Source organism: Venturia canescens, chromosome 4, assembly GCF_019457755.1.
Source record: "Venturia canescens isolate UGA chromosome 4, ASM1945775v1, whole genome shotgun sequence".
NCBI lineage: Eukaryota > Metazoa > Arthropoda > Insecta > Hymenoptera > Ichneumonidae > Venturia > Venturia canescens.
This window is the reverse complement of record NC_057424.1, coordinates 5,535,516-5,559,665: the sequence shown is the minus strand read 5'-3', so window position 1 is coordinate 5,559,665 and position 24,150 is coordinate 5,535,516. Positions and strand designations below refer to the sequence as shown.

Sequence of the window (24,150 nt, the reverse complement as noted above, 5' to 3'; positions counted from 1 at the left end):
AGCACGGAAAAACGACTGCTATGTTATCTCCTGAATTTTCATCAAATCATTTCATTATTTACTATGTTTTTTATCAAAATTCGCTGCTCGGTGTTCGATTTTTTATATAGCACAGCGCGTTATTTATTATATGAACTGTGCTAATGGTTCCCCAAATTTTAGCAAGATTTGACACACTCTGTAGCGATTATTATTATAATATCGATGTGGTCCGACGTTACCATAAAAACATAATAATTTTTGCTATAAAAGTCTCTCTGTGTAAGATCTCAGCTGATTACGAATTTTTCGAATGAAAACGCTTCAAAATACAGATTTTTAACTTCGATCTGCTCGATTCCGAAGACCCCGAAGAGCCTATGATATGGGAGATAATGGCGTAAGATGAAACCGCGTTCTGTCGATATTCGACAACGGAAGCTCTCAATGAAGTTTTGCGAATGAGGCGAGCGACGAATTGGGGCGAATATGGACTCGGAATTATGTACGTAGAACTGCGAGCAAAATTTTTTTTCATACAGAATGTCAGAAGGCCAGCATATACGGCCTGGACGCCTGGACGAAGGATTTCATATTTTGTTGGAAAAAAAATTATAAGAAAAAAACCGAAAAATTAGCACCCCAAAAGATGATTTTTTTGTTAAAACTGTCGCCATTTTCTTTGAAATCAAAATTTTCACAAATCCTTCGCCCAGGCCCAAGCTATTATTACAATAAGTAAGCGGTATAAATTTGGTATGGATCGGATTAATAGTTTTTTAGTTATCGTGTTCACTGCCACAACTAAAAAAAAAAGGTGCTTCTGTAATACAGCTGGAGTCGCGCCATTTTGAGAAATTTTTTGATGAAAAAAATTGTACAAGTACACGAACATGTGTACCAATGAATGTCGTTCACAGTTTTTCGATAAATGTTTATTTTCCTGTCGAAAAAAAATCAAGAAAATCACGCTTTTGTGGCCCGCTCCTAAGCCCTTAAACGAGCTGTGAACACGCAAGAGTTTTTCCGCACGAGCGCAGGACAGCGAGTACCGTTGAAAAATGGGCAACTTTCCGCGCACGCTACGCACCTTCAAAGTCAGTGGAAAAGAGTTTTTGCATAGAAAATTAAGGTCGTTTCCAACCCGAGTTTTAGAGTCTTGCAGGAGTCACGAAATGAAAACTCGATCGAGTGAATTCGATGATTTACCGAAAAAAAATTGCTCCCTTCCAATCATAGTCTGATGTGTAAAATTCCGAGAAATATTATTGAGGTCAGCCCGAAGGATTTGTTATGAGGACGCAGCGATAGATCAACCACTGGGCAGGCCATGAGCAACGAGAACGAATTGCTACTGGATCGATTATGCTCGCTGCAATACGTTTTTAGCGAACGAGTAAAACCTCGAGGAAATTTGAATCTCAATAATTGATGGAATGAATTGCTGAAATTTTGGACATTGGTTTGAGCGAAACGCTTATGACAGAATTTTTCTTCAAGTATTAAACACCTCCTTTACGATGCAACTGGGGGTATAGCTCAGTGGTAGAGCATTCGACTGCAGATCGAGAGGTCCCCGGTTCAAACCCGGGTGCCCCCTCAGAGAGTTACATTTTTCTCGTCGAACTTGCGTTTTTTTCTTGTCGACATGATTTTTCAGTTCAAAACATTTACGAGGCGAAAATGAACTGTCAAAATATTTATTTTTCATTGCGTTTTTTAATATTTTTGAACAATAAGTGCAATTTTCCCCGAATAAGAAGAAAGAAGGAGCAGGATAAAATGGACGATTTATCGTTATTCTGCTTTCTTCATTGATTTCGTAAAAAGTAAATAAGAGGCGGTGAGTCATTTACTTATTATTTGCCACTTGCCACTATATTATTTTCACACGGTGCACGGTGTGGCTCTCAATGGTGATCGAAACAAACACCAACGCCTAGCGCCGAGAGCGTCGCGTAGGAGAAACTCGAGCAAATATATAACGTGGTATGCGGTGGTCGTCGCATCATCGACAGTCGGCAGCTCGAGGACACGGGCATCGCGCGGACAAATTTCACGACGAAAACGATTGGGTGATGGGGATTAGAAATATCGGAGGATAGTCTGGTGGACGGAAGAAGAAAGAGCAAAGCAAAGAGGAGTAATAAAGGAAATGGCTACGTGTGTGTGTGTGGCTCGAGTTGTTTTTCACTTTTACGAAACTGTCGAAACACGCAAATAATAAGATTATCGGTAGTTTTCTCACTTAGATTCGGACTCGACGATCGTGCTGAAAGTTGGATTTATTTGATTGATCGGTCTGTCATTTTCGACGTAGCTGAACATGAACTACAATCATTCGGGAGCTAGGAGAGGTAGGCTACCGCATACCGATTTTTTCGGAAGTTCTTTCGTTTCCATATTTGTATTCATATTTTCCAATTATCATTCGTGAGTATGGGAAATTTCAAGCTGGTTGAATTGCACTTGTCGCATTTTCTGAGACAACACTTTTATAGGTTAAAAATATGTTTTAGGTTAGCAGAGTTTTTCGTTACCATCAAAACCGATAATTGCATTATTTTTCGAGTATATAAAATGAAAATTTCATTTCGGTATTTTTCACTCCGATAGGAAAGCCAAAGAGGATACTGGATCCTTCGACAGGGCTGTCCAGTCCTGCATCACCTCCGTCTCAGCAACAGCAGCTGCCACAGCAGCCAGCTTACACATACAATCAGCAGGTAACATCTTGAGCGAATGTGTCAAGGAAACTACTATTTTTATACCCTATCTGTGGTTGTACGATTAAATAGGTACCTACCAATATGCCTGGGATGCCAATGCCCGAATATAGCTTTGAAATACCGCAGCAACAACAACAATCAACACCGCATCAACAACAACCACAATCTCCGCCAATACCTCCTCGATATGGGTTTGAGCCGATGCAATCGGCATCCCCCTATGAGCCTCGGCGTGCGGATGGCTATTCGAGTCAACAATTTGCTAGTACTCTGCTAGCCGAACCCATTGTAACTAACATGGCTCTGCAGTACGGAAACGCTCTGGTTGGCTCGAGCAAACAACAGCTAGAAAAATATGTGCCTGTATCAGCTATAAAATATTACTTTGCTGTCGACACCGATTATGTTTTTGTCAAACTGGCAATGCTTTTTCTTCCGTTCACCCATAAAGTGAGTTCTCCAGAATATGGAAAGAATTTTAGTATAAAAATGCCACAGAAATCGCAGCAATGCGGGAACAAGCTGAAATTCGGAATATCTGATTGACACAAGATGAGATTATGATGAAAAAGGAATACTGCGTTCGTTAGAAAAAAGTTTCATGGAATAAGTCGCATATTCCGAATGTCAGTTTGAAAGTTGTGAAGTAACAGTGTATTTGCCTATAATAAGTCATGTTTAAATCAACACACCAGTAATTCTCACAGTGACTTTTAAATTAAGTTCCATTTGACAGTTCTTAACAAGCAGTTGAAAGAAATGAACGTAATTTTCATTATGAATTTCGAAGTAAAATCGATTTGACGATTCTCATTAACAAACACATAAGTCGGAATTGAAATAATGAATGTTTAAATATTTAATGAAAAAACAGGATTGGTCAGTCAAGTACGAGCAGGATGGTCCGTTGCAGCCGAGGTACGAGAGAAACGCTCCGGACATGTACATTCCGACCATGGCATTTCTGACGTACGTCGTAATGGCCGCCCTTTCGCTGGGTATGCAGGAACGTTTCAGTCCGGAGCATTTGGGCATTCTTGCGAGTACAGCTCTCGCGTGGGGCTTCGTAGAGCTACTAGTACACTGGATCACGCTATACGTTATGAATATCGAGACGAGTTTGACGAGTCTCGATCTTTTGGCTTATTGCGGCTACAAATACGTCGGCATAAACGCCGCTCTTCTTTTTTCCCTCGTTTTTCGAAGGATCGGTTACTACGCTGTTCTTTGTTACTATGGTGTATCACTGGCGACCTTCCTAACCCGATCATTGAAACTCCGAGTCGTCCCGGAGGGTCACACTTCTTACACGGCATCGGGCAACAAAAGGAGGCTCTACTTTATACTTTTCGTTGCTTTCATTCAACCGCTGCTCATGTGGTGGTTGTCCTATCATCTTATATAGATTTAAAGATCGCGGAGCAGACCTCGTTTCTCTTACGATCAAAACGTGCTTTCTTTTTTTTTTCACGAGAGCACGAAAAAGAAAGATTGACGACGAACGGTAATGCGCATTTCTCAATTGTACATCAATTTACGCTCGGTTGCTTTGTTTCAATGACCATCGTTACATCACAAATTGTTATTCACCGAGCTTACAAATGGATGACTGTCAATGGCCATACATCGAGGATAACTCGTACGAATGTACGAGATCAAAACATTCGTACTCAAAATCGCTGATGTCGATAATTTATTACCAAATTAATAATAAATAAAAACGAAACAATTTAATAATAAAGAAAAAAAGAATCATTTCCTTTTTTGATCAATATTCGATGTATCGAATCGAAAAAATTTCCTCGTCAAAATGTACCTTTACAAATTGTTATGTGCGATTTTTATTCGAAAAATATTTCGAGTCGATGATATTTTAGGACGCTTACCAACGACAGGTAGAGAGGTTGCCTCGGAATAATCCACTACGTCACGTCACAAGAGGTTCCCTACTTTGCCTTTTGAATTTATATTCGTATTCCGAATTGTAACTTTCATTTGAAATCGCACTGCGAGAACTCCGCACTGAAAAATGTTTATAAACATATCAAAAACGTGATCATAGAGAAAAAATTGTTACAATTATTACATTAGTCTCAAAAACTTTAATTTTATTTCAAAATATACACTTGAAATCTCGAAACGGAATGAAATGATCGGCCAGGGTAGGGTCTAGTGTGAGACATAAACGCCGCGAGAGAGCGCAACCGTCGATCTCCAATTGCGAGAGTCAAGCGTCGTCTACTTGACGTTCTTCGTGTTCGTGATCAGTTTAGTTTTTAGTTTGTCGCGAGACTCGGTAAAACGAAGGAGTAGAGAGACGGTCAGTTTCGGTTGGATCACGGTCGGTGGGTTGACGGGAAGGACGGTGGGTGAGCGGGCGGGGGTGGTTATCGATAAAAACGAAAAATGGCGGAACGTATGAGGGTGACGACGGCTCCAGCGGTTAACCGGCCTGTACCAATGAAGCTCTTTGCCACCTGGGAAGTCGACGGAACCCCACCGAATTGTATACCCAGGTACCAGAAAGAGTATAATTGGAGATTCGTTCGGTGGCCTACGGGTGATAATAATTAGAGAAATTTGACGTTTTCTGTGTCGTCTGGGTAACGCAAATCGTCCCGCCGTCAGGAGACACATGTTAACGTGAAATTGTGGTGATATGTATAGTCTCTGCGGCGTCGTTCTCTCTACGCTCCCGCTCCCAGTGACACTGCTCGTTGCGTTTTGTTTTCTTTTTCGTGCCGCCAACAACAGGTTAGAGATAATTTGTTCTCGTGGCGTGTTTTATAATGCGATCGTGACATCGGCCTCACAAATCATGTTCTCTTTAGTCCGAACAATTCGACCTAATTATACGAAGATTAATATTCATTCAAATAAACAATTCGAGAGAAGCCAAATTGTTGGTGACACGGGCGGGACAGAAGGGGAGTCCGCCAAGTCCCCCTGGCGGTGTAACAGTGGTGTAAACGCGCGCGAGTAGTCGCTAAGAGAACGAATCATCGGATTCCTCGTTCTCGCTTGTCAATCGTTTAGCTTTGACAGATCTGAAACAAACGAATCCTTTGCCTCGTTCTGATTTCGTATCAATATTTCCCTCTCGGACATGCCTCGTACTCAACCAATTTTATCGCTCTTCAATTCACACTTTTTTACATTCTTTTTGTCAATAAAAAAAATCGTTTCGTGCTTATCTCTCGCAGAGATACATGACGCATTTGTACCTGAATGTCTCATCTCTCTCTCTCTCTCTCTCTCTCTCTCTCTCTCCTTCCTTCTGCCTACTCGACGTTCCATTCTCGAAATGATGGGATCTCCACGTACTTTGTTGTACAGAGATAAGATCGTGACGAATGATTTACTCGTGAGCAACAATGTCGCTTTGTGGATGGATGAAAACAAAGGTACAGGGAAAACGCGCCGTATGAAAGAATTGAACCCAAACATGCTTCGGGAATTAGTCGAAATCTTTCGTTTGATCTGTACAGCTATGTTAAGGATAGGATGAAAATCACTGAGGGATTGCCGCGATTGACAGGCTTTAATCGCACACCGCTCAAACTGACATTTCCGAAACAAAGTCGATCAAAGATTCCAAGTCGGGGCGGGACAGCGGCACGACCTTGTTCCCTGCTCGAATGAACTTGGCCGCCGGGACAAGCGCGCGTACGTTGTGCACCGAGCGAAAGAGAGAGAGAGAGAGAGAGACGAAACTCTTGTTTTCTCTTTTCAACGCTCGTCCCTCTCCGTCCAAGCCCGACCGATTTTGACTAACATTGAAAAATGCTTCTTCGACACACGGAGAAGAGTGGTGCACTATTTCTCTCTTTTTATTTTTTCAACGCAACCCGCGCCTCTGTGGTTACACTAGCGTACTACGAAATATCGATTTCTATTTGTTTATTTTATTTTAGCAACAGGGTGGCAGAATATCCTTGCGGTTGTTACGGGTTTGTACCGAAATGTATAGGTGAATGCAGAAAGCGAAGGTTCGGACCCCTGCGCCGCGATATAAACGGCGGCGAGACACCTCGGAGCCGCACGCGCCTCTCACGTCACTTTCTATACCGCGTGCATAAATCCACGAGTCTCTGTCGCTGATACTTAGAAAACTGTTCCCTTGCGAAATCGCTTTTTTGTCAAGTCTCGTTTTGTAACATTCGTTGTTTTTGTCTCTTATTTAACGTGCGATCGAAGACGTCGAATGCACACCTGCCGTCACGAACAATATATTCGGTACTAAAAATAAATAATTTCGTTCCACAGGCTGTGCTCACTGACCCTCTCAAGGCTCGTGATACTTCGACCGCTGGGCTCGGACCTCGCCTCGATAAGCATCGCCGTAAAAATGCAGAGCTCCAAGAGGACTTTGAGATCGAACGAGATGGCGGTACCCTCCGGCGGGATGCTCGACACGGAATTGGAGCTCCAATTCGCACTCCAGTATCCTCACTTTCTCAAACGTGACGGGAATAAACTTCTCGTTTTATTGCAAAGACGAAAAAGATACAAAAATCGTACGATGCTCGGGTACAAAACGCTCGCCGAGGGTGTCATAAACATGGCACAGGTAAGCGATGAGTTTAGTCGTTAAGGTATTCCTTTCGCAGGACCGTATTTTTTGGTCTCGCAAACCAGGGCCCTCGAAATTTCGACTGCTTCCTAAACTCCGAGAAGTCGCTGTTTGTTGGAAAAGTTTCTGCTTCTCCCATTTTTCCAACTTTTATCGTTAAGAGTATGAATCAGTCGACTAGCCTCGCTTGGAATTTTCGAAATCGAAATTCTTTGACACGAAATTCTTTGATCGATTAAAAAAAGGCTCTGTCAGCCTACGCAGACCGATGGCAAAAATCGACTGACGGAGCCTTTTTTTAATCGGTCAAACTGTGTCCAAAGAATTTCGATTTCGAAATTTGCAACTATCTATCTCGGCACTCATGGTTGCGATATACCGACTGATCCATCCTCTTAATATCTCTTTTAAGGATTCGGTAACCCTTTATTTTTATCGTCGCTATGGATGCCTTAAATTTTTTTCCATCCGTGAGACAGTTTGTATCAGGAATTTAGAGATATTCAGTGTATGAATTATTTAATAGAAATGTGATGATGATGGAATCTCCGTAAGCTCGCGTATAAATTTTATGATTTTTGAAATTTTAATTCTTCATTAAATGTTCGATAACCTGACCTGAAATCTGGCCAATTTATTCGCACGTACTTGTACTTTACTGTTAATGAAAATGAATTTTTTGTAGAGAGCTCGGGTTCGTGAAAGACTTAATTGATAATTTTCTCGTTAGAAGAACGAGCTCAATGTCGAATATACAATTGATCGGCAGGTACTGCAAAAGCAGATGGACGTCGAGCTCGAGCTGATTTCGGACAAGGCCGAGAAGTACGGCGGTCACTCGGTCGTTTTGGCTCGCGTAAGCGTTGTCGCATTGAGTTCTCAACCGGTCGACCACGATAAGAGGCTGGCCAACGATCCCAGCGAAAGACTGTGTCCGGAATTCAGCGACGAGGAGGAAGAGTTCAGTTCCGAGGGCGAAGCGGAGGGAAGCGACAGCGAGCCGACCCTCGAAGTTCACAGGCGAAAAAGCCGAGGAAAAATACCAACGAACGCGAGAGTACGTCCATCGGCAATGTCGTTTTTTCACTTCAGGAATCTCCTATTTTATTCTCAATCTCCGATGTTTTATTGTATTTTTCAGCAAAGAAATTTGAAACAAAAATTTATTGCTCTCCTCAAGCGCTTCAGGGTGTCGGAGGAATTGGAGCACGATCAGGAAGAAATCGGACAAAAGTTGTCGGGTAAATAATCCATGTTATCGTATTTATTCTTTCCTCGTTCGACATCCCCTTAAAAACACTAGAATCATCGATTTTCTGGTTTTCACTTTCATCGGGACGCGCTCGGGAATTATACAAGCAGGTGGCGATATGGAGATTGAGGAACTTTTCGACGAGCTCGAAGATCTTTCGGACAGCGGTCCCGAGCTGGACACGATGTCGGTTAGCAGCACGCCGAAACCTTCTCTACGTCCGTTCTTCAGCTCGAGTCGATCGCTTCTGGCACCACCAAACACCGGTCAGTAATCTCGCGATTCTTCTCTTTCGTATCCTTTATATTTACACATATGGATATATATGTGTGTGTGTGTGTGCGTGTGTGTGTGTGTGTGTGTATGTGTGTGCGCGCGCGCAAAAACATCCGCATACGTACGTATATGTATATGAAAATATAAATCTATTTCGTAGACTTGAGGCACGCCAAGGCCGAGCTATTGTTATCCATAATTTGGCTCCTTTTTTCATAATTTATCTTTCTCGTTTCACTTCTTGCTCCATTATTTCAATCATACCTCTCCCCCCCTCCGTCGATTGAATAGTGTATGAATGTGATAGATATGCTTTTTGCGCTACCGGCGAAACGAACGTTTCGACGCAACCGTCGATTAAATCTCCCATACCGTAAGAATCGATAAACAAAAGCATACTATTTGGCATCCGAGTCTCGCGACTCGGAGAATCATGGGTCATCAGCATCAATCGCATCACACAATCGTCGTCGTCGTCGTCGTCGTCGTCGTCGTCGTCGTTGTTGTTGTTGTTGTTTCACCTCAGCCGGCTTTAGCTCTGTTTTCTTTTCTCATATTATTATCATTCGCACGGTATGAAATCGTACGTCGATTATTCGCGCGCACGCACACCCCGAGCCAATTACTTCTACAACTTTTGTTGATCAAAACATATCTTATAAATATGTGTATTTTGAAGATTTCCGAGTCGACTGAGGGAATGAATGGGTGAGAAAAAGGAAGAGAGAAAGTGAGAGAGAGAGAGAGAGAGAGAAAGAACGAGCAAAAGATCGAAACAAGCTGTTGATTGAACTAAGTGAAAGTCTGGTGGGTTGGCTTTGCACTGTTGCATGGTACGATTCGATAGTAGTTACCAGAGAGGAGAGCGGAACGAATTCGACGACGAATACGACCCCGACGTCCGCAATATCGGCGGCGGCGACGACGACCTCAACCCCGGGAACGACGACCTCGACGATAGGCCAATCGCCGATGAGCCAACCAATCAAAGACAAATCCCGAGTGGGACACACGACTCCAGGTACGTTTTGTAGAGATTCAACTTATTTTTCTTTTTCTTTTTTCTTTTCGTAATCTCTCTTTTTCTCTTTACTTGGCTTCTCGACATTTTCCTATCGCACTTCCTCGCTCTTTATTGGCAAAACCGTTGGCGCTTCGCGCTCTCAATTTAACGCGCGAGCATGACACTAACCGTTGAATTGTCTCTTTCAACAAAGATTCGATAGCGTTCCTTCGAATCTCATCGATAATTTGCCTACGATGCAACGGCGATCGGTCCTCTCTGCACAAAATTTTCTAATCACTCTCTTCACTCGTATTAAACGTTCGTCCTTATGAAATCTCGATTCGAGTATAATATTTCAAAAGAGGTGACAAACGAATTACCCCATTTCGATCAAGACTGGTGCGAAAGGTTTGAAGATTTGTTAAATCGAGTCACATTTTTTAATCACGCTCGCAAATTATTTTTACTATGAAGAATTGTACGATTATTTTAGATCGGAGGCGAGACTCTGGTGCTCGAGAGACTCTGTGCTTGAGAAAACAAAACAAATGACCAAACAGCCGATTGGTGCTCGGTACCAACTGTCTGCTTACCAAAATGTTATGTATTATGAGCATAACACAGATTCATGCGCGCTGTATCTACACTTTCGTATTTGGCAGCACGCCGCATTTAATATCTTTCCGTCTCTTTTCTCCCAGTCCCTTTTCCTCGATGCGCCATGACAATGAATCTTCATTTATACGTGAAACTAAGAGTATTTTAGAACGTAAACACACACGCACACAAACACACAGCGACGACGGGGCCGCACGCGTCTTTTCTACTTGGCAAATGTAGCCCCAGCTGTTGAAAAAGTTCTAGGTCAACGCGGGTACAACGACGATAATACGAGATGCGCGCCAGTCTCTCAAATACGATTTAAATCACACTGGGAATATGAACAATTATAAAATCGCTTCATAAACTCTATCTACGCTTTCGGTTATTTCGCATCATTTGTGGAAACAAAAAAACAAACGTTATAACAATGTACACGAGATACAACATGTTATTTGTAGCCCAAATGATATTTGTTTATCGAATAAATAAGATTATTAAAAAGCAACACTGACGCATGCTTTCTTCAAACGTTCGTCATCCCACGACGGTTTTTCAACGTCTCGATTTCTCCTATCGTTCGTATACACACTATTCCACGTGTACCCCCCGTCTTTTTATTTCCTCGTACGTATACGAAGCCTCCTTCTGTTCCTTCCGTTGTTAGAGTAATGTTGTTTTTATTCCTCCGCTCTCTTCAACATTCTATTCGTACACGTTGCTCTGTGAAATAACTTCTCTTCCACCTTCTCCGACCGAAGTCTCTGTCTATCTACTCATAATACGTACGTATTCTCTTTCGCTCTATGAATTGGTTTTGTATTGTCGTTGATTTAATATTCTATCTTTTCGTTGTTTTTTTTTTCTTTTCTTTTCTTTTTCCATACGTCCGAGTGTATTTTATGAATTATATGTACATCCATACACGTGGGGGTGTTGTTGTTACGTCTCTTTTGTACGTTAAAGTGTCTCGAGTGTAAGTATTATTCGCTTTTTTGCTTATCTCACGATCTGTTTCTACGATAGATGTACGATTATTCTGATTCGTGGTTCTCGTGGTCGTAGGAAGAAGAAGAAAATTTATTGTTCGCTGTTATGTACGTGGTTGATAGGAGAGGGAATGACTTTTGCGGGGATGATGATTTCATTGAATATTCGAAATATGGAAATAATGGGATTCCATCGAAATTGCAGAACGCGGAGCGGACCGACAGAGTGACGACAGTTCGAGAAGAGCCGACAGTGACTCGCATCCGGAAAATTGGACCGATCACGAAGCCAACGATGCGACACCCAGCACCGTCGCTGGATCTCCTCCCAAAAGCGAACAACAACAACAACAACAACAAACTTCCGACCGACGCAGCAAACTTTTCGCTCGAGATCGTCCCAGCCCCGGTAGCAATAAATCTAAAAAACACAGTCTGAGCGTCGACCTCAAACCGTCTCATCCGGATCTCAACAACGCAGAAGTAATTTCAAATAAAAATATTTTCGACGAAATTTTTGACAAAAATTTTTTTGACAATGATTCAGGGGCTAATTTTGTGATTTCAAATATTATTATTGCACTCTCAAGTCGCTTGATGATTTCAGCCGAGGAAGGCGTTGGTCGAACAGTTGACGCGCGTTTTACCGGACGACAACTTGCCGGAGGCAGTAGCTTTGATCTCATTGGCGGATCCAGGAGGCGCCGTATTGGCAGCAAGGCTCCAAGAGCGAAATCACCGAGTGCTAACGACAGCATCACCGGCCGATATTCGAGCGACGTTTACCTGTCTCGTGGCGCGGATACAAAAATTGTAATACGCCATCTGTGCTTAAAGTTTCTACGGGGAAGGAGGTTATTAAATTTTCGCAAACAGTTAAGACAACGAATCGATTTTCAGCTGCAACAGCTCGGCGAAGCCACCCGCTCCGATAAAGGTCGTTATAGCTGGTGGCGATGGTTTCGTGAACGCAGTTCTTCGTCACTACGTAGATCTTTTGAGCTTCAAACCACCGGATTGGCAGAATTATTTACGATTTCTAATAGTACCCTTGGGCTCGAACAGCCTCTCCAAATATCTGGCTTCAATCGACGGCCAATACTCAATTCTCTTCGGTGATGAGTGGAAAGAACTTTTGGAACGAGAACCGAGCGGGGCGAGCGAAGGTGCTGCCAGGGTTTCCGAGTATCTTGCGACGGCGGGGCCGACTCTACCGTTGCCAATTGCCGAGGCAATGGTCACGTACAGGTATCGGCCGAAGAAGCTCCTACGACAATTTAAATGACTTTGATAAAAAATGAAAACTTTTTTCGCTTACTCAATAATTTATGACGTTTTCAGGGAAACGGACGACAGCAGCCAAATTTTCATCCCTTTTGTAAATGACGTTCGCGTAGGATGTCCGGATGGCAGCGCATCGGCCTCAGTTGATCTCGAGGAAGGTGGGACAACCGCCGGTGGTGGTTCCTCGATTGTTTCGGGTTCGCCTCCCTCTCTTCCACCTCCGAGTTTGCCGATTCCACCACCCGGAAGGTTAACACCTCCGAGTAGTCCAAACGTGAGTCAACCTCGAGACGCTTGGGAGCCCGTTGAGCTTCAACTCGACTATTGGAGCAGACCAGCCCTTGGTGAAAAAGGAAAGAACACGCTTCGCCAAGCTTTTCGGGCACTCCACGTTCAAAGATTGCCAAGCCTCGGCGATACTCCAAACTCTTATCTCTCTATGAATTATACGACTAAGGAGAAGAAGCAAAAGAGTGAGTTTCCCCGTGAGTCTCAATCTCTGCATTCGCATGTCTCCTTTTCCCTCTACTTTCTAATACTTCACTCACCAAATTAATCACATCTTGGTTACCCTTCACTATTCATTTATTTTTATTCCTAGTTATGAGATTGGGCAAAAAGAAGGAAAAAGAAAAGGAAAATGAGCCCAAGAGCCAAACCGTCGATGGCGTCACGCGTCTCATCTGTTCGGCCAAGACACACAACATTCCACTGAGAGGTAATTACAATCGGTGGCAAGTGAGGCAAATTGCTACAATTCATTCGCTAATTTTATCAAAAATATTAATAACTTTTTGAAAAACACTCGTTTCAGTAAGTATCGATGGGACAGAGTGGTATGGAGTTAAATTCTTCCAACTTTCGGCGCAATGGCAGACGCACATCAAGACGTTTCCGGTGGCCATGCTCGATTACAACCCTCTCCAGCTTGCTCCAAATTTAACATAAAATCTACGCTTTCGTCGCCGCGAAGACTCGTCTCCTTCCTCAATGTTTCGGTAACGATACGATTTGAATCTTCTATTACTCAAGCAATAGAAAAATAATAGTAATGTCGAGCGAAGGTCGATTAGGAGCGTGACGAAATTTAGAAAACCCATGTTAGATTCGATTCCCTTATTATTTTTTATTTTATTTGAATAATTGTTTATTTTTATCAATTCGTCCTAGACCGATTGAGATTTGTATATATATATATATATATATTTTCTCTTCTTTCTATCCTTCGCCCCCTGTTTGATTATTATCCAAAGATTACTCTTCCCGGTTTCTCCGTAGAAATCCAATTTCTCTTCCGTAGAAATTTTCCCTTTTTTTTCACGCGCCCAACGACCGACTCGTTTCGTTGGGGAGCCCGTTGTTTTTTTAGTTTACTTTTTTATCTCATTCCCGCTTCATACTTTCTACGAATCTGATATTCGTTGGAGCATCTCGCTCAGATGTTTCGACTAAGAGCTGTACGTAATGCGAAGCATTCCAGTCCCACGAGAGTGTTGCCACAAAATATTACGAGAATAAGCGCATAGCGCAAAAATAAGAAACAAACATGACACGCTCAACGTTCTCGAACGCGCTCTGTAAATTGGTTCATTGAGATTTTTCAATAACTTTTAGAATTCTTGCTAAAGCGAATATATCAAGACGAAAAATACTAATTATCAAAAAAAAAAAATGTAGAGAGTGAAAAATACGGGGAAAGAGTTTTAGACTGCTATTCTCGAGCGACGTAGACGTCGCTATGACTGCCTAATGCCAAATTCATTATAATCCGCTCGCGTTTTATCGAAATTTCTTTCAAGATTCTTAGGTAATGCTCAACTTTCGACGCTCCCATCTTTTGTGTGTAATACTGCACTCCTCTGACGGAAGACAAGCCAAGCGGCTTGTTCGATTCATATAGATTTTTATCGATGATTTCACCACTGATTTCCCTTTCAAACTTGTTGAATTGACATTCTGTTTTATATTTTTTACTCTCTCTCTCTCTCCCTTTCTAGTCTATAATGACATTTATATTTATTTTACTAGTCTTCAATTAATTGATAAAGCAATATTACAACGATGACGAATCAAAGAAGATAAAAGTCGCGTCTTTAACGCGTAAACTCGATGTTCCATTATCGAGAATAAGCCCTTCATGCTAAACTCATTAATGCCGTTGTAAAGCCTCGACAGTTAGCATCAAGTCGGAATTGATTATTGACTATGTCATTGCGATAACGATTGTTATTTTGAAAGAGAAAGTCTGCTCATCATTGCGAAAGAGTATACACACTCAAGTTGTATGAGTAACGCGAAAGCTGCCATTTCATCCGTACGAATACTCGATCGCTGTATGTACTACTCTCGAAAGTTTTGCCCCGTTGGCGATTTATATTCCCTCTGGAATCTGTTCTCGCTAATCATATCCTAATTAGTATTATTGACCAATGGGAAAGAGAGTGAAGGGAAAAGACATCATTTAAAAAACTGAATATTATTTTTAAATTACCAAATGAATATTGGAATATTCGAAGATTAATTGTATCACGATATAAAATTAAATGCGTTGTCTCACATTATTTGTTAACATTTTCCACCATAAGAATCCGAATTCACAAATGTAAAATTAGACTTTTTTCATTTCAATTATTCTGACTATATTATTGCGTATGAGACGAACTTGTGAGCCCATCAGCGAACATGGCCTCGCGTGTACATTCTTTTTATATTTTCGACAGTATTTAATGGTCGATGTACATACAGTGATGTATAACTTGTAATTATTTGCGAATCAAGTTCCTCGTTCGATTAGCGCATTGAAGATGTAGCCATAGTTCGTTTACGAAAATCGAGACAATTGATTTCATACGATTTTAACGAGCTTAGTCATTTAGTATCGCGTATTACAAGCGTGCGATACGAAATTTTTCGTCTACGCGTCATTGCTACCCAACTTAGTTCCATATCGTTTCATGTCTTTGTTATAAATCTAAACTCTACACAATCGACATTAGTTCCGGAACGATATTACCGGATTGCTGCTACAAGGCGAACTACAGCAGAAACTGATAACTGAAAATCGTCAAAGCAACAATGAAATGACGATCGAAGCACAATTATCTCGTTTGGCTGATGAATTGTTAAATTTTTTATTTTATACGCTTTGCAAACTTCAATAAACTACAATTGAAAACGCATCTGTATGCCAATACAATTAGTATGATTATGGAAATTGGAAACAAAGAGCGATATCAAGGGCCAGATTAATCCCTAATTAATAAAATTAATTTTACGATGGGCTGACTTTCATCGCCCAAGCTCAAAGCTTACAATAATTAAACACCTCACATACCTGCGTACGAAAAATATACGTAAATATATCTATTTATGTAAGGATGTATCGTAGGAAAGTGCAAGAAAAATCGAACAATGAAGAATCTTTATAAAAAACATTAATGAGAATGAACGAGAGAGAGAGAGAGAGAGAGAGAGAGGAATTGGCAGTTGTATCTAATGGTTTATAGGGCTAGTCGTCTTTGCGGAAAGATGTACCCAAAAACTGTAAATATACATTCAGAATCATCAATAATGTATAATCGAAACGACAAAACACAAATATTAGAGAATTTAATTAGGGAAAGGCTGTTAAATGTTGCAAAAGGATAAAGGATAAAAACGATGAAAAAAGGGAGGTTCGCGCAAAAAATTGAGAGGGACTGAATAAAGCGAAAAGAAAAAATAAAGCTTGTATAAACAAGTACAATAAAACATACTTCGAGATAGATAAATGTGATTAAGGCTCAAAGGGTGATGAAGCATATCGCACGGGATCGTCGAAGGTTTATTTCGCGATTGAAAATAAACAAAATATCCTATTTTCTAGCCAAAAAGTTGGCTAGACCGAATTGAAATGTTAATAATTAAGTATCTCGATGTAATAACGAGTTATTGACGAAAAATGACACGATAAAAGGTTTTTTCCAGTGTATCCAATAGGACAGTTGTAAACAAAATGAAACGAACGAAAAAAAAAGAAGAGAAAAACACGAGACAAATGAATTACGAAACCCCTTGTCAGGAACAGCGGGAAGGAATATCTTGAAAGTGCCTGCAATATGAATTTTCGAATGTTTTGAGAGCGACCCTCGCATTAAATTGTAATGTGACAAATAAAAAAAAAAAATTAAAAAAAAAACACGTACGTTTACTGTCGAAGGGCATTAGTACGTGAAATATCAATTGACGCGATATAATATGCATCAACAACGGCGACGATCATACGAGCGAAGAAGGCTATAGACGATCAATTCGAATCTCCAAACTGGAAAGCCTATTTTAATTCAACTCCCAATTATTTATATGACGAATATTGAAAAAATAAAAATACCTACATGTGATATATTAATACTTTTTGACGTAAGATTCCGATGTCGGATATTATTGTTGATTATGCTAGAATTGAGTGTTGTGCCCTGGACTATCCAAGTGCGCGACGAAAGATTTGGAAAAATAGTATTTGTACAAAAACTTTGGGCGATAATGAGAGTGAGCGACAATGTGGGCTCGTGTTCGCTTGTATTCTACGATGATTGTACCATTACACAATATTATTATATTTTTCCTATATTGGAAAAAAGAAACAATAATGAAGATTATTTTGTGCGCTTGCGAGAGCGTAACAGCTTTCCGTTTTATTTTTATTTATTTCTTTCGCCCGTCGCAATATACAATTAGTTCAGGTAATAGGGAATGGATGCGAAAACGATTTATCTCCGAATCAATAAGTCGAACACGGTACATGTATACAAAAGATTGAAAATACGAAATGGAATTTAAATAATTGGGTCGAAGAACGAGAAAAGCACGAAACGAGAACCAAGGCGTTAACAATAAATAAAATATGATGTTGATGTTTGTAAGCTTGAAATATAAATGTATCGCCGAATATTCGATCTATACATTTTTGTCGTACACACAAGAGAATGATTAACGAGCCCTGCAGCCATGAAAACGTCACCGATCCCTCTAGTAGTGATAATCGATTCCATTTTCTTTTATCCTGCTCCAAATGTTCGCATAAATAGCATAATGATATTGATCAGGCTACTGAAAATGTCCTTTTTTTGATTGAACACCAAACAGATTGTAAAATAAGTGGATTCTTTAAGAACGAAGGACAATCAAGGAAAAAGTAATGAAAGCAGATTTTTTTTTTTCTTTTTTAATAGTTGTTTCTTTTCACGTACATCCTTCTTGCGTAATGTATTACGATACTTAACGCCGTCCGCTTATTACATCCGCAGTGCTGGAGTGTAGATAGTCGTTTAGTTACAGTTAAAAAAATGTTCTTTCTTCTTTGGTGAGCTTTGATAAATTGATAGGTTTAGCCGTATAACAATTATTTTTTGGTTAGACATCCGACAGTTCCAGCTACGAATATTTGAATTTTGTTTCTTTCTTTTCATTCATTTTATTAACTCGTTTATGTTATTTCTCGATCAGAAACAAAGCGGTTCGGCGCTTAAATCACGCTAGTAATCTCGCACACGAGAGCACACTCTCGGAAAATATATTATTGTACTACAATATAAACTATTTTTATCTGCAAGATAACTTGAGGTTTCATGTCTCTGAGAAGTAAGATATGACCGACGTACATGCACGGTCGATGAGATTTTCCGAAAGCGGTGAAGAGCGAAAAAAATGTTGAAAAATATAAAATTCATATTACATTACTTCCGTTATTTCAAGCAATATTCGAACATATGGGAGAGAAAACATTTTGATAAACTCGATCTCTGCGAGTTGGAGTAAATGCACAAAAATCGAACAATTATTGCGCATTCCGATCGAGAAGATTTCGATAACCTCGTTTCACAGAGAAATTATGATGTCGGGACAACGTGAGAGATCCGAAAAATTAACGTGCGCACCGATCAAGTTGCTGGAGTAACGATGCTCATCGCCAATAAAAATGGAACTTTGAGATTATTCACATCGAGCACGACAAAACACACTCGTTTTATCCAGCAAATGAAATAAAATGGCATAATAACGGTCATTTTATCGATCGAGGAAAAACATAAAAAAAAACTCGATACGATTGCGGATGAAGAAAAAAAGAGAAGATGAAAAGCAATTAAATAACAATGAAACAATAAATAAAGATCGCCGTTAGTGTATATACAGGGTTGGCATTATCACACACCTCGTAATAGATAAATAAAATATTAAAAGCGACGTAAGAGAATATTTAGAAGATCATTCACGAGTTTGGATAAATTTTTGGAAGAAGAAAAGCATAATTCAATAGCTGTAATATACGTAGTGGGAGGAGTGCAGGGGCAGGCGTGAAGAATCGCGTTCTCTCTGTATAATCGGACGATAAAGTAAATAGAATTAGAGGTGGTTGGGGTGTAGAGATATTGCGGTTCATACGTAGGGGTGAAGAGCGAGAGCTCTTCCACGCAAACCTCGCTGTCCACCGACACCGCCTTTTGGTATAACGTAACCACCGGCGTGCCTCGCTGTACCCTCTTCTTCGAGATTACCGTTGCTCTCAATGAGATCACGAAGAGGCCAACAGGCCAAATGACGTGATTTTCCATGACGGGCGAGGACGTGATATCCCTGCCTGTAACAGAGGACGGATCGAGAGAGTAGATTGCGCCGGGGGAGAAGGATCGGTGGTGCGGGCGAGAGGAAAAGTTTGGATCGAACCTGGCGGATATGAGGCCGATCAGGAGAGCCCAGTGAGCCTTGTGGCCACGTTTCAAGCACGGGGCATGATTAAAATCCGAGTCGTAGGGAATTAATACAGTAGCGCCATGGGCCAGAGCATGAGTCAGAGTGTCCGGACATGTTTGCAAATCTATGAGTATGTCCGGTCTGTGATCGGGCAAATATTCAGCGGCCAATGTCCCCATAAAGTCAACACTGTAAACTTCGCCGTGCTGAGTGAAACCTCTGACTCTGGCCTCAGCAAGAAGTTGACCTACCGAGACTGGCTTAGTGTACTCCTGCGAGGCCATAGCCAGGGCAACCAGGCCGCATCTGTGAACAAACAAATATAAGCACAACAATTTCACATCTGTCTTTCCATTTCTCGCTCTCTCTATTGTTTAATGAATATCGAAGAGAGGAGTCTTGGGTAGACTCACTGAGGGCCGTCCTGAAGTATCGGCTCCACCTGACAGAAGTAAGTGACTTCAGCATCCTTCAGCTCGTTTCGAGCAATGAGTTTCTCAATTTCTGCCTCTGGGGAAGTAAGACTAATCTTTGCCCAAGGAGGCAAAGAATCAGAGTCTCCGACTTGGCTGCTGTCATGGGCAGGGAGCTCCGGTGGGGTTGGTACAGGAGGCGGAGGGGCAGGCATTTTTTTGCAGTCAACTATTCCTCCGAAGACTATGAGAGCAGCGACGAGAGGCCGCCCGTTCGGACGGTCCTACTCACGATGTATTGTCGATAAAAGTTTCGTCGTACCTCATCGTTCTCGTTTTGTCAACGGTGTTGCAAAAATTTCGTCGCATCCATCGAGTGAACGTCACGAGGTTTCTATATAAATATTAACAAAAGGAAAAAAAAAAGCGTAAAAAGGCCGATTTGGAGATAGAACACGATATCGGGGGGGGTTGAATAAATTGCGTAAAAGTAGGCAGGAACAATGTCGTGTGACACACGGTCGTGACGAGAACGACGATGAATTTAGAACGTCGAACCAACAGAGTCGCGCCCCATTGATTTCTTATCCCGAACGAAAATCACTTCGTTTTTGACAAATGTGTTTAATCCGCGACGTTTCGACGGTCACGGTAATGAAAAAATGTTCGTACGAGTACCACCCGTGTGGCGGTTGCTAGTACTTACTATGATAAAAAAAATCAACTCCATTCACAATCACTGATGCACTTGCCCCGCGCGTGCGTCCGTCGATCGAGTCGTATTACTGGTTGCCGCTGCTGCTGCTGCTTTAGCTGCGGGCACACGGGCACACGCAACGACTGGGGCGAGCAGTCGACACTCGCACCAAATCGATTTAAACAAGGACAGTATAGTTTTGAACGACTGTTCGAGGAATCACCCAATTATCGCACGAATGACCGGCTTGCCATTTTTATGTTAACATTCGTACAAAATAAAAACATGCACCAGCACGCGATCGCTTTTTTCTCTATTACAAAGTTTACCTTTATTCCCCCAACGCAACTTCTCACGGCCGCTTTATTCCCCCAACGCACCTTCAAACATCTTCATCTTGTGTGGAACTGAATTTTCTCACGTGCAATAGAACTTCTATCATTACGGACGCCGTAATGAATTATAGCGACAATGTTTTTAAACGACTTTCAACGACAAACATAAATCCCAATTTTCCTATTGTTTGCTTCGCACTTGTTTTGGCATTATAACACTACTTAACTTTGTCACGTTCAAAAGCTTGGTCGACGGCGAGAATTTTGTCAACCGACAACGACGAGTGGAACCTTCCAACATCCTTGCAGTTCGCAACCCACGCAGTCACAGAACAGATACTCGCGCGTGCCGGCCGTGCTACGGGGCCTATCGCTAGTGAATGGCGGCGACCAAGTACATATGAACAAAAATATTTGAAAAATATTTAGAGATAATATATTTTTTTTTTATTCAACTCCCAATGATGCAACAATGCTGTTTGTATGAAAAAATTCAGCGTTGAACCAGGTATGAAACCATGCGCATGACGTCATACAAACAATGGTGAATGATGAAAACTCAAACTCAGGCTTCAAATTTGCCTCAAAAAAATCTATAGAAATTTTTTATTCGTCATCATCAATGATTCATTATTATCGTTCGAAAATAAGCGTCCTTTTATCGCGTACAACATCAAAGCAGTTCGAAATTGTGCAAAGCACCCTGCTAGCGCCTGTCTTTTAAAAAACGTAAAATTTCTTACAAAATTTTCTGAAGGTAGTTTTGTGCGTTTCATCTTTAAGAAAACCGGACTTTAGACCTGTACCTCTATTTCTATCTGCTTCCGGAGTGTGTTACGATGAATATACGAGACGTTTTTTGACATGTCAGTCGTTAGTGATTCGACGTGTGAAGAAGACATGCATACAAAAGAGATAACAAAAAGTAACAATTTTTCCGATATTCATGGGTGCGCATTTCTCGGGGATAAAAAAAAAAAAAAAAAAACTAGACGGCAGATCGGTCCGTAAGTATCAAAAGTAGCAATAGCTTGATGTGCTGCACTTCAACACAGGATAAAAAACGCGGGAAAAAAGCGCCCCGTCATCTGTCATTCGAAAAAAATAGTTGTCGCCGGCAAGTCTCGGCGTTCGCCGATCCCATATTGACGATCGTCGGGTTTCAGTTCAATAACAAAGGTCAACACGGAGGTCTCGTTCGACGAATGTACAAAATGACGCTTGTCAAAAGGTTTTTCTACGCGCGGATATACGAGAGCAACGGAGGCAGCGCAGTGGTAAAACGAGTGTATGTATGAAAGACGGTGATTATTGTTTTTCTATGCGTATAAACTCGATGAATATTCGAATGAAGAATAGAACAGGGGCGATCGTCGAAGGTTCGCCGCCACCGCGCAATATCGTTAGCATTCGGTCGTTGTATTCCGCCAGTGCAAAAGTTAAAAACGTTACAGTTCCGCGCGATCGCGTGCCGCTGCTAGTCTCCAGCAGAGGATGGAAGATTCGCGAGACGAATATTTAGCTCGATGGGAAATCGGGCTTTTGGCAGTGATATTTTTAATAACAATAATCGGCAATTTTTTGGTACTTTTCTCACTATATCTGCGTCATTGTCATCGTGGTAGGGGGCGAAAAAAACTCACGAGAATGTATTTTTTCATAATGAATCTGAGTATAGCAGATCTTCTAAACGCACTTTTGAACGTTCTACCTCAATTGGCGTGGGACGTAACTTTTCGGTGAGCATGCAGAGGGACGCTGGCGCTTTTTTCACACAATTGAAAGATTTCATCTTTCAATATAAAGTTTCCCGTATTGATGAAAAATCCGATAATTCTATCGAAGAGATTTTGGGGAAAAAAAATAAATAAATGAAAATAAACAGAGTTTTGGAAGGACAGATTTGAGGGTGGTCCGGTGCTTTGCAAACTCGTTAAATTCGGGCAACCTCTACCGACTTACCTGAGCTCGTACATCCTGACAGCGACGGCGATTGACCGATATCAGGCAATTTGCCATCCGATGAGTTATCGCGGAACGAGGTCTGGGCGACGGTCAAGAGCGATGGTTTACGGGGCTTGGTGCGTTGCCATTATTTTATGCGTTCCTCAGGTATACTGAATATTTCGGCGCGCGCGCTCTTATTTCGTGTTTTCTCCTTCGTATTTCATCACGTCAACTTCCCGTCGTTTCAGATATTTGTGTTTTCATACAAAGAAATTTATCCGGATGTTTGGGACTGTTGGGCGTCTTTCGACGAGCCTTACGGTCAGAAAGCTTACGTCACGTGGTCAGTGTCGAAGAGCCGTTCGCGGTTTTTTCTCCCAGCTGACGCCTCTTAACCCGCCCCTACCCCCTACTGAACTTGGAAATAATTTCATCATTCTCGCGCAGGTTCGGGTTGACGGTATTTCTAATTCCACTAACGGCACTAGCGTACACTTATGCGCGAATATGCTATGGTATATGGAACAAGGATGGCGAAATAGCAAAATTTGCAAGGCGCGATAACGGCGGTGACATCGGAGCCGGGACGTGCACAGAACGAAATCGTCAACCGTTCGTTTCGCGAGCGAGGTTAAGAACTGCGAGACAGACCGTTACCGTCGTCAGTCTTTACGCCATCACTAGCAGTCCTTTCATCGGTTGTCAACTGTGGGCCGCGTGGGATCCGAACGCAGCATCGAGTCCCTTCTTTACCGGTCAGTCTTACGCGCCCTTATTTATTTTTTATTCTTTGAAAGTCATACATACGAACACCACTAATTTTAGGTGCAACTTTTACGATTCTCTCTCTACTGAGCAGCCTCACCAGTTCTGTGAATCCTTGGATCTATCTCGGTTTCGATCGCGAGCTCCGTGCGACACTCGCGGCTTTTTTGAAGAAAAGTGTTGGATTGAAAAGTTTTGCCGGTAAGTCGTTCTCCCATGCGCTCATATTATTTTTATTTCTTCTTTCTCGTACACCCGAAATTATTATCACCTTCACTTACGTTTCATTTATGTTTTTGACAGATCGAGATGTGTCGTCGAACGTCTCACACGGAGTGGGAGGAGCCTCGACGAGAAGCTCGCTTTTCCAGCCAATCGGAACAAGATCCAGCTCCTCGAGCAACGGTCAATCGGCCCGAACAAGGGAGGAACAACGACTTACCAGCTTCGTTCCTTTTTAAATGTTCTTTTCTTCCGAGTATCGACGACCTTTCCAACGAAATGTCTATTTTTATGAATGCATATATTTTTTTATCAAACGAAGATACCGATGCAATGAGACATCCATGTGTACCA

At 41.6% G+C, this 24,150-nt stretch overlaps 5 protein-coding genes and 1 non-coding gene across 25 annotated transcripts in view; 4 read left to right on the top strand and 2 right to left on the bottom strand.

The window, feature by feature from the left end:
- LOC122409789 (inversin) overlaps positions 1 to 9,800 on the bottom strand; it is a 25,170-nt gene extending 15,370 nt beyond the window's left edge. For 5 of the 6 annotated variants that reach the window (XM_043417585.1, XM_043417589.1, XM_043417591.1 and 2 more), the window contains exons 1-2: positions 9,664 to 9,800; positions 4,595 to 4,730 (exon numbers count right to left, since the gene is read on the bottom strand). The gene's annotated coding sequence lies outside the window, so the exon portion shown is untranslated. The remainder of the gene's footprint in view (positions 1 to 4,594; positions 4,731 to 9,663) is intronic. The other variant, XM_043417586.1, reaches the window with a different exon arrangement.
- Yif1 (Yip1d-interacting factor 1) lies at positions 1,081 to 4,463 on the top strand. 4 transcript variants are annotated; one of them, XM_043417650.1, is made up of 5 exons: positions 1,136 to 2,144; positions 2,232 to 2,336; positions 2,596 to 2,705; positions 2,778 to 3,158; positions 3,583 to 4,463. In XM_043417650.1, exons 2-5 carry the CDS (start codon positions 2,306 to 2,308, stop codon positions 4,111 to 4,113), a joined length of 1,053 nt encoding a protein of 350 aa, XP_043273585.1. In that variant the 5' UTR covers positions 1,136 to 2,144; positions 2,232 to 2,305; the 3' UTR covers positions 4,114 to 4,463. The 4 variants fall into 4 exon arrangements, with proteins under 4 accessions (XP_043273586.1, XP_043273585.1, XP_043273583.1 ...); XM_043417648.1 differs by having other exon boundaries at positions 1,136 to 2,146; positions 2,219 to 2,336; XM_043417649.1 differs by having other exon boundaries at positions 1,136 to 2,148.
- Positions 1,508 to 1,579, top strand: TRNAC-GCA (transfer RNA cysteine (anticodon GCA)). Its single transcript has one exon. It is a non-coding gene; the product is annotated as a tRNA-Cys (tRNA).
- Positions 5,089 to 17,615, top strand: KrT95D (phosphofurin acidic cluster sorting protein KrT95D). 7 transcript variants are annotated; one of them, XM_043417615.1, is made up of 12 exons: positions 5,089 to 5,224; positions 6,975 to 7,278; positions 8,051 to 8,338; positions 8,423 to 8,522; positions 8,644 to 8,799; positions 9,657 to 9,830; positions 11,610 to 11,887; positions 12,012 to 12,217; positions 12,305 to 12,652; positions 12,746 to 13,161; positions 13,290 to 13,406; positions 13,503 to 17,615. In XM_043417615.1, the coding sequence occupies exons 1-12, from the start codon at positions 5,115 to 5,117 to the stop codon at positions 13,634 to 13,636; spliced, it is 2,631 nt and encodes an 876-aa protein (XP_043273550.1). In that variant the 5' UTR covers positions 5,089 to 5,114; the 3' UTR covers positions 13,637 to 17,615. The 7 variants fall into 7 exon arrangements, with proteins under 7 accessions (XP_043273550.1, XP_043273545.1, XP_043273546.1 ...); XM_043417610.1 differs by having other exon boundaries at positions 12,746 to 13,173; XM_043417611.1 differs by having other exon boundaries at positions 8,641 to 8,799; positions 9,660 to 9,830; positions 12,746 to 13,173.
- On the bottom strand, positions 17,562 to 21,141 carry LOC122409819 (UPF0692 protein CG33108). The gene is made up of 4 exons (XM_043417660.1): positions 20,537 to 21,141; positions 19,831 to 20,224; positions 19,391 to 19,723; positions 17,562 to 19,304 (listed from the first exon to the last, which is right to left on the bottom strand). Exons 2-4 carry the CDS (start codon positions 20,043 to 20,045, stop codon positions 19,103 to 19,105), a joined length of 750 nt encoding a protein of 249 aa, XP_043273595.1. The 5' UTR covers positions 20,046 to 20,224; positions 20,537 to 21,141; the 3' UTR covers positions 17,562 to 19,102.
- LOC122409807 (vasopressin V1a receptor-like) lies at positions 21,119 to 24,135 on the top strand. 6 transcript variants are annotated; one of them, XM_043417636.1, is made up of 6 exons: positions 21,119 to 21,256; positions 21,918 to 22,601; positions 22,764 to 22,974; positions 23,058 to 23,152; positions 23,257 to 23,775; positions 23,878 to 24,135. In XM_043417636.1, exons 2-6 carry the CDS (start codon positions 22,357 to 22,359, stop codon positions 24,089 to 24,091), a joined length of 1,284 nt encoding a protein of 427 aa, XP_043273571.1. In that variant the 5' UTR covers positions 21,119 to 21,256; positions 21,918 to 22,356; the 3' UTR covers positions 24,092 to 24,135. The 6 variants fall into 6 exon arrangements, with proteins under 6 accessions (XP_043273571.1, XP_043273570.1, XP_043273572.1 ...); XM_043417635.1 differs by having other exon boundaries at positions 21,246 to 21,370; XM_043417637.1 differs by lacking the exon at positions 21,119 to 21,256 and having other exon boundaries at positions 21,382 to 22,601; positions 23,257 to 23,564; positions 23,635 to 23,775.
- Positions 24,136 to 24,150: the final 15 nt, after the last annotated feature.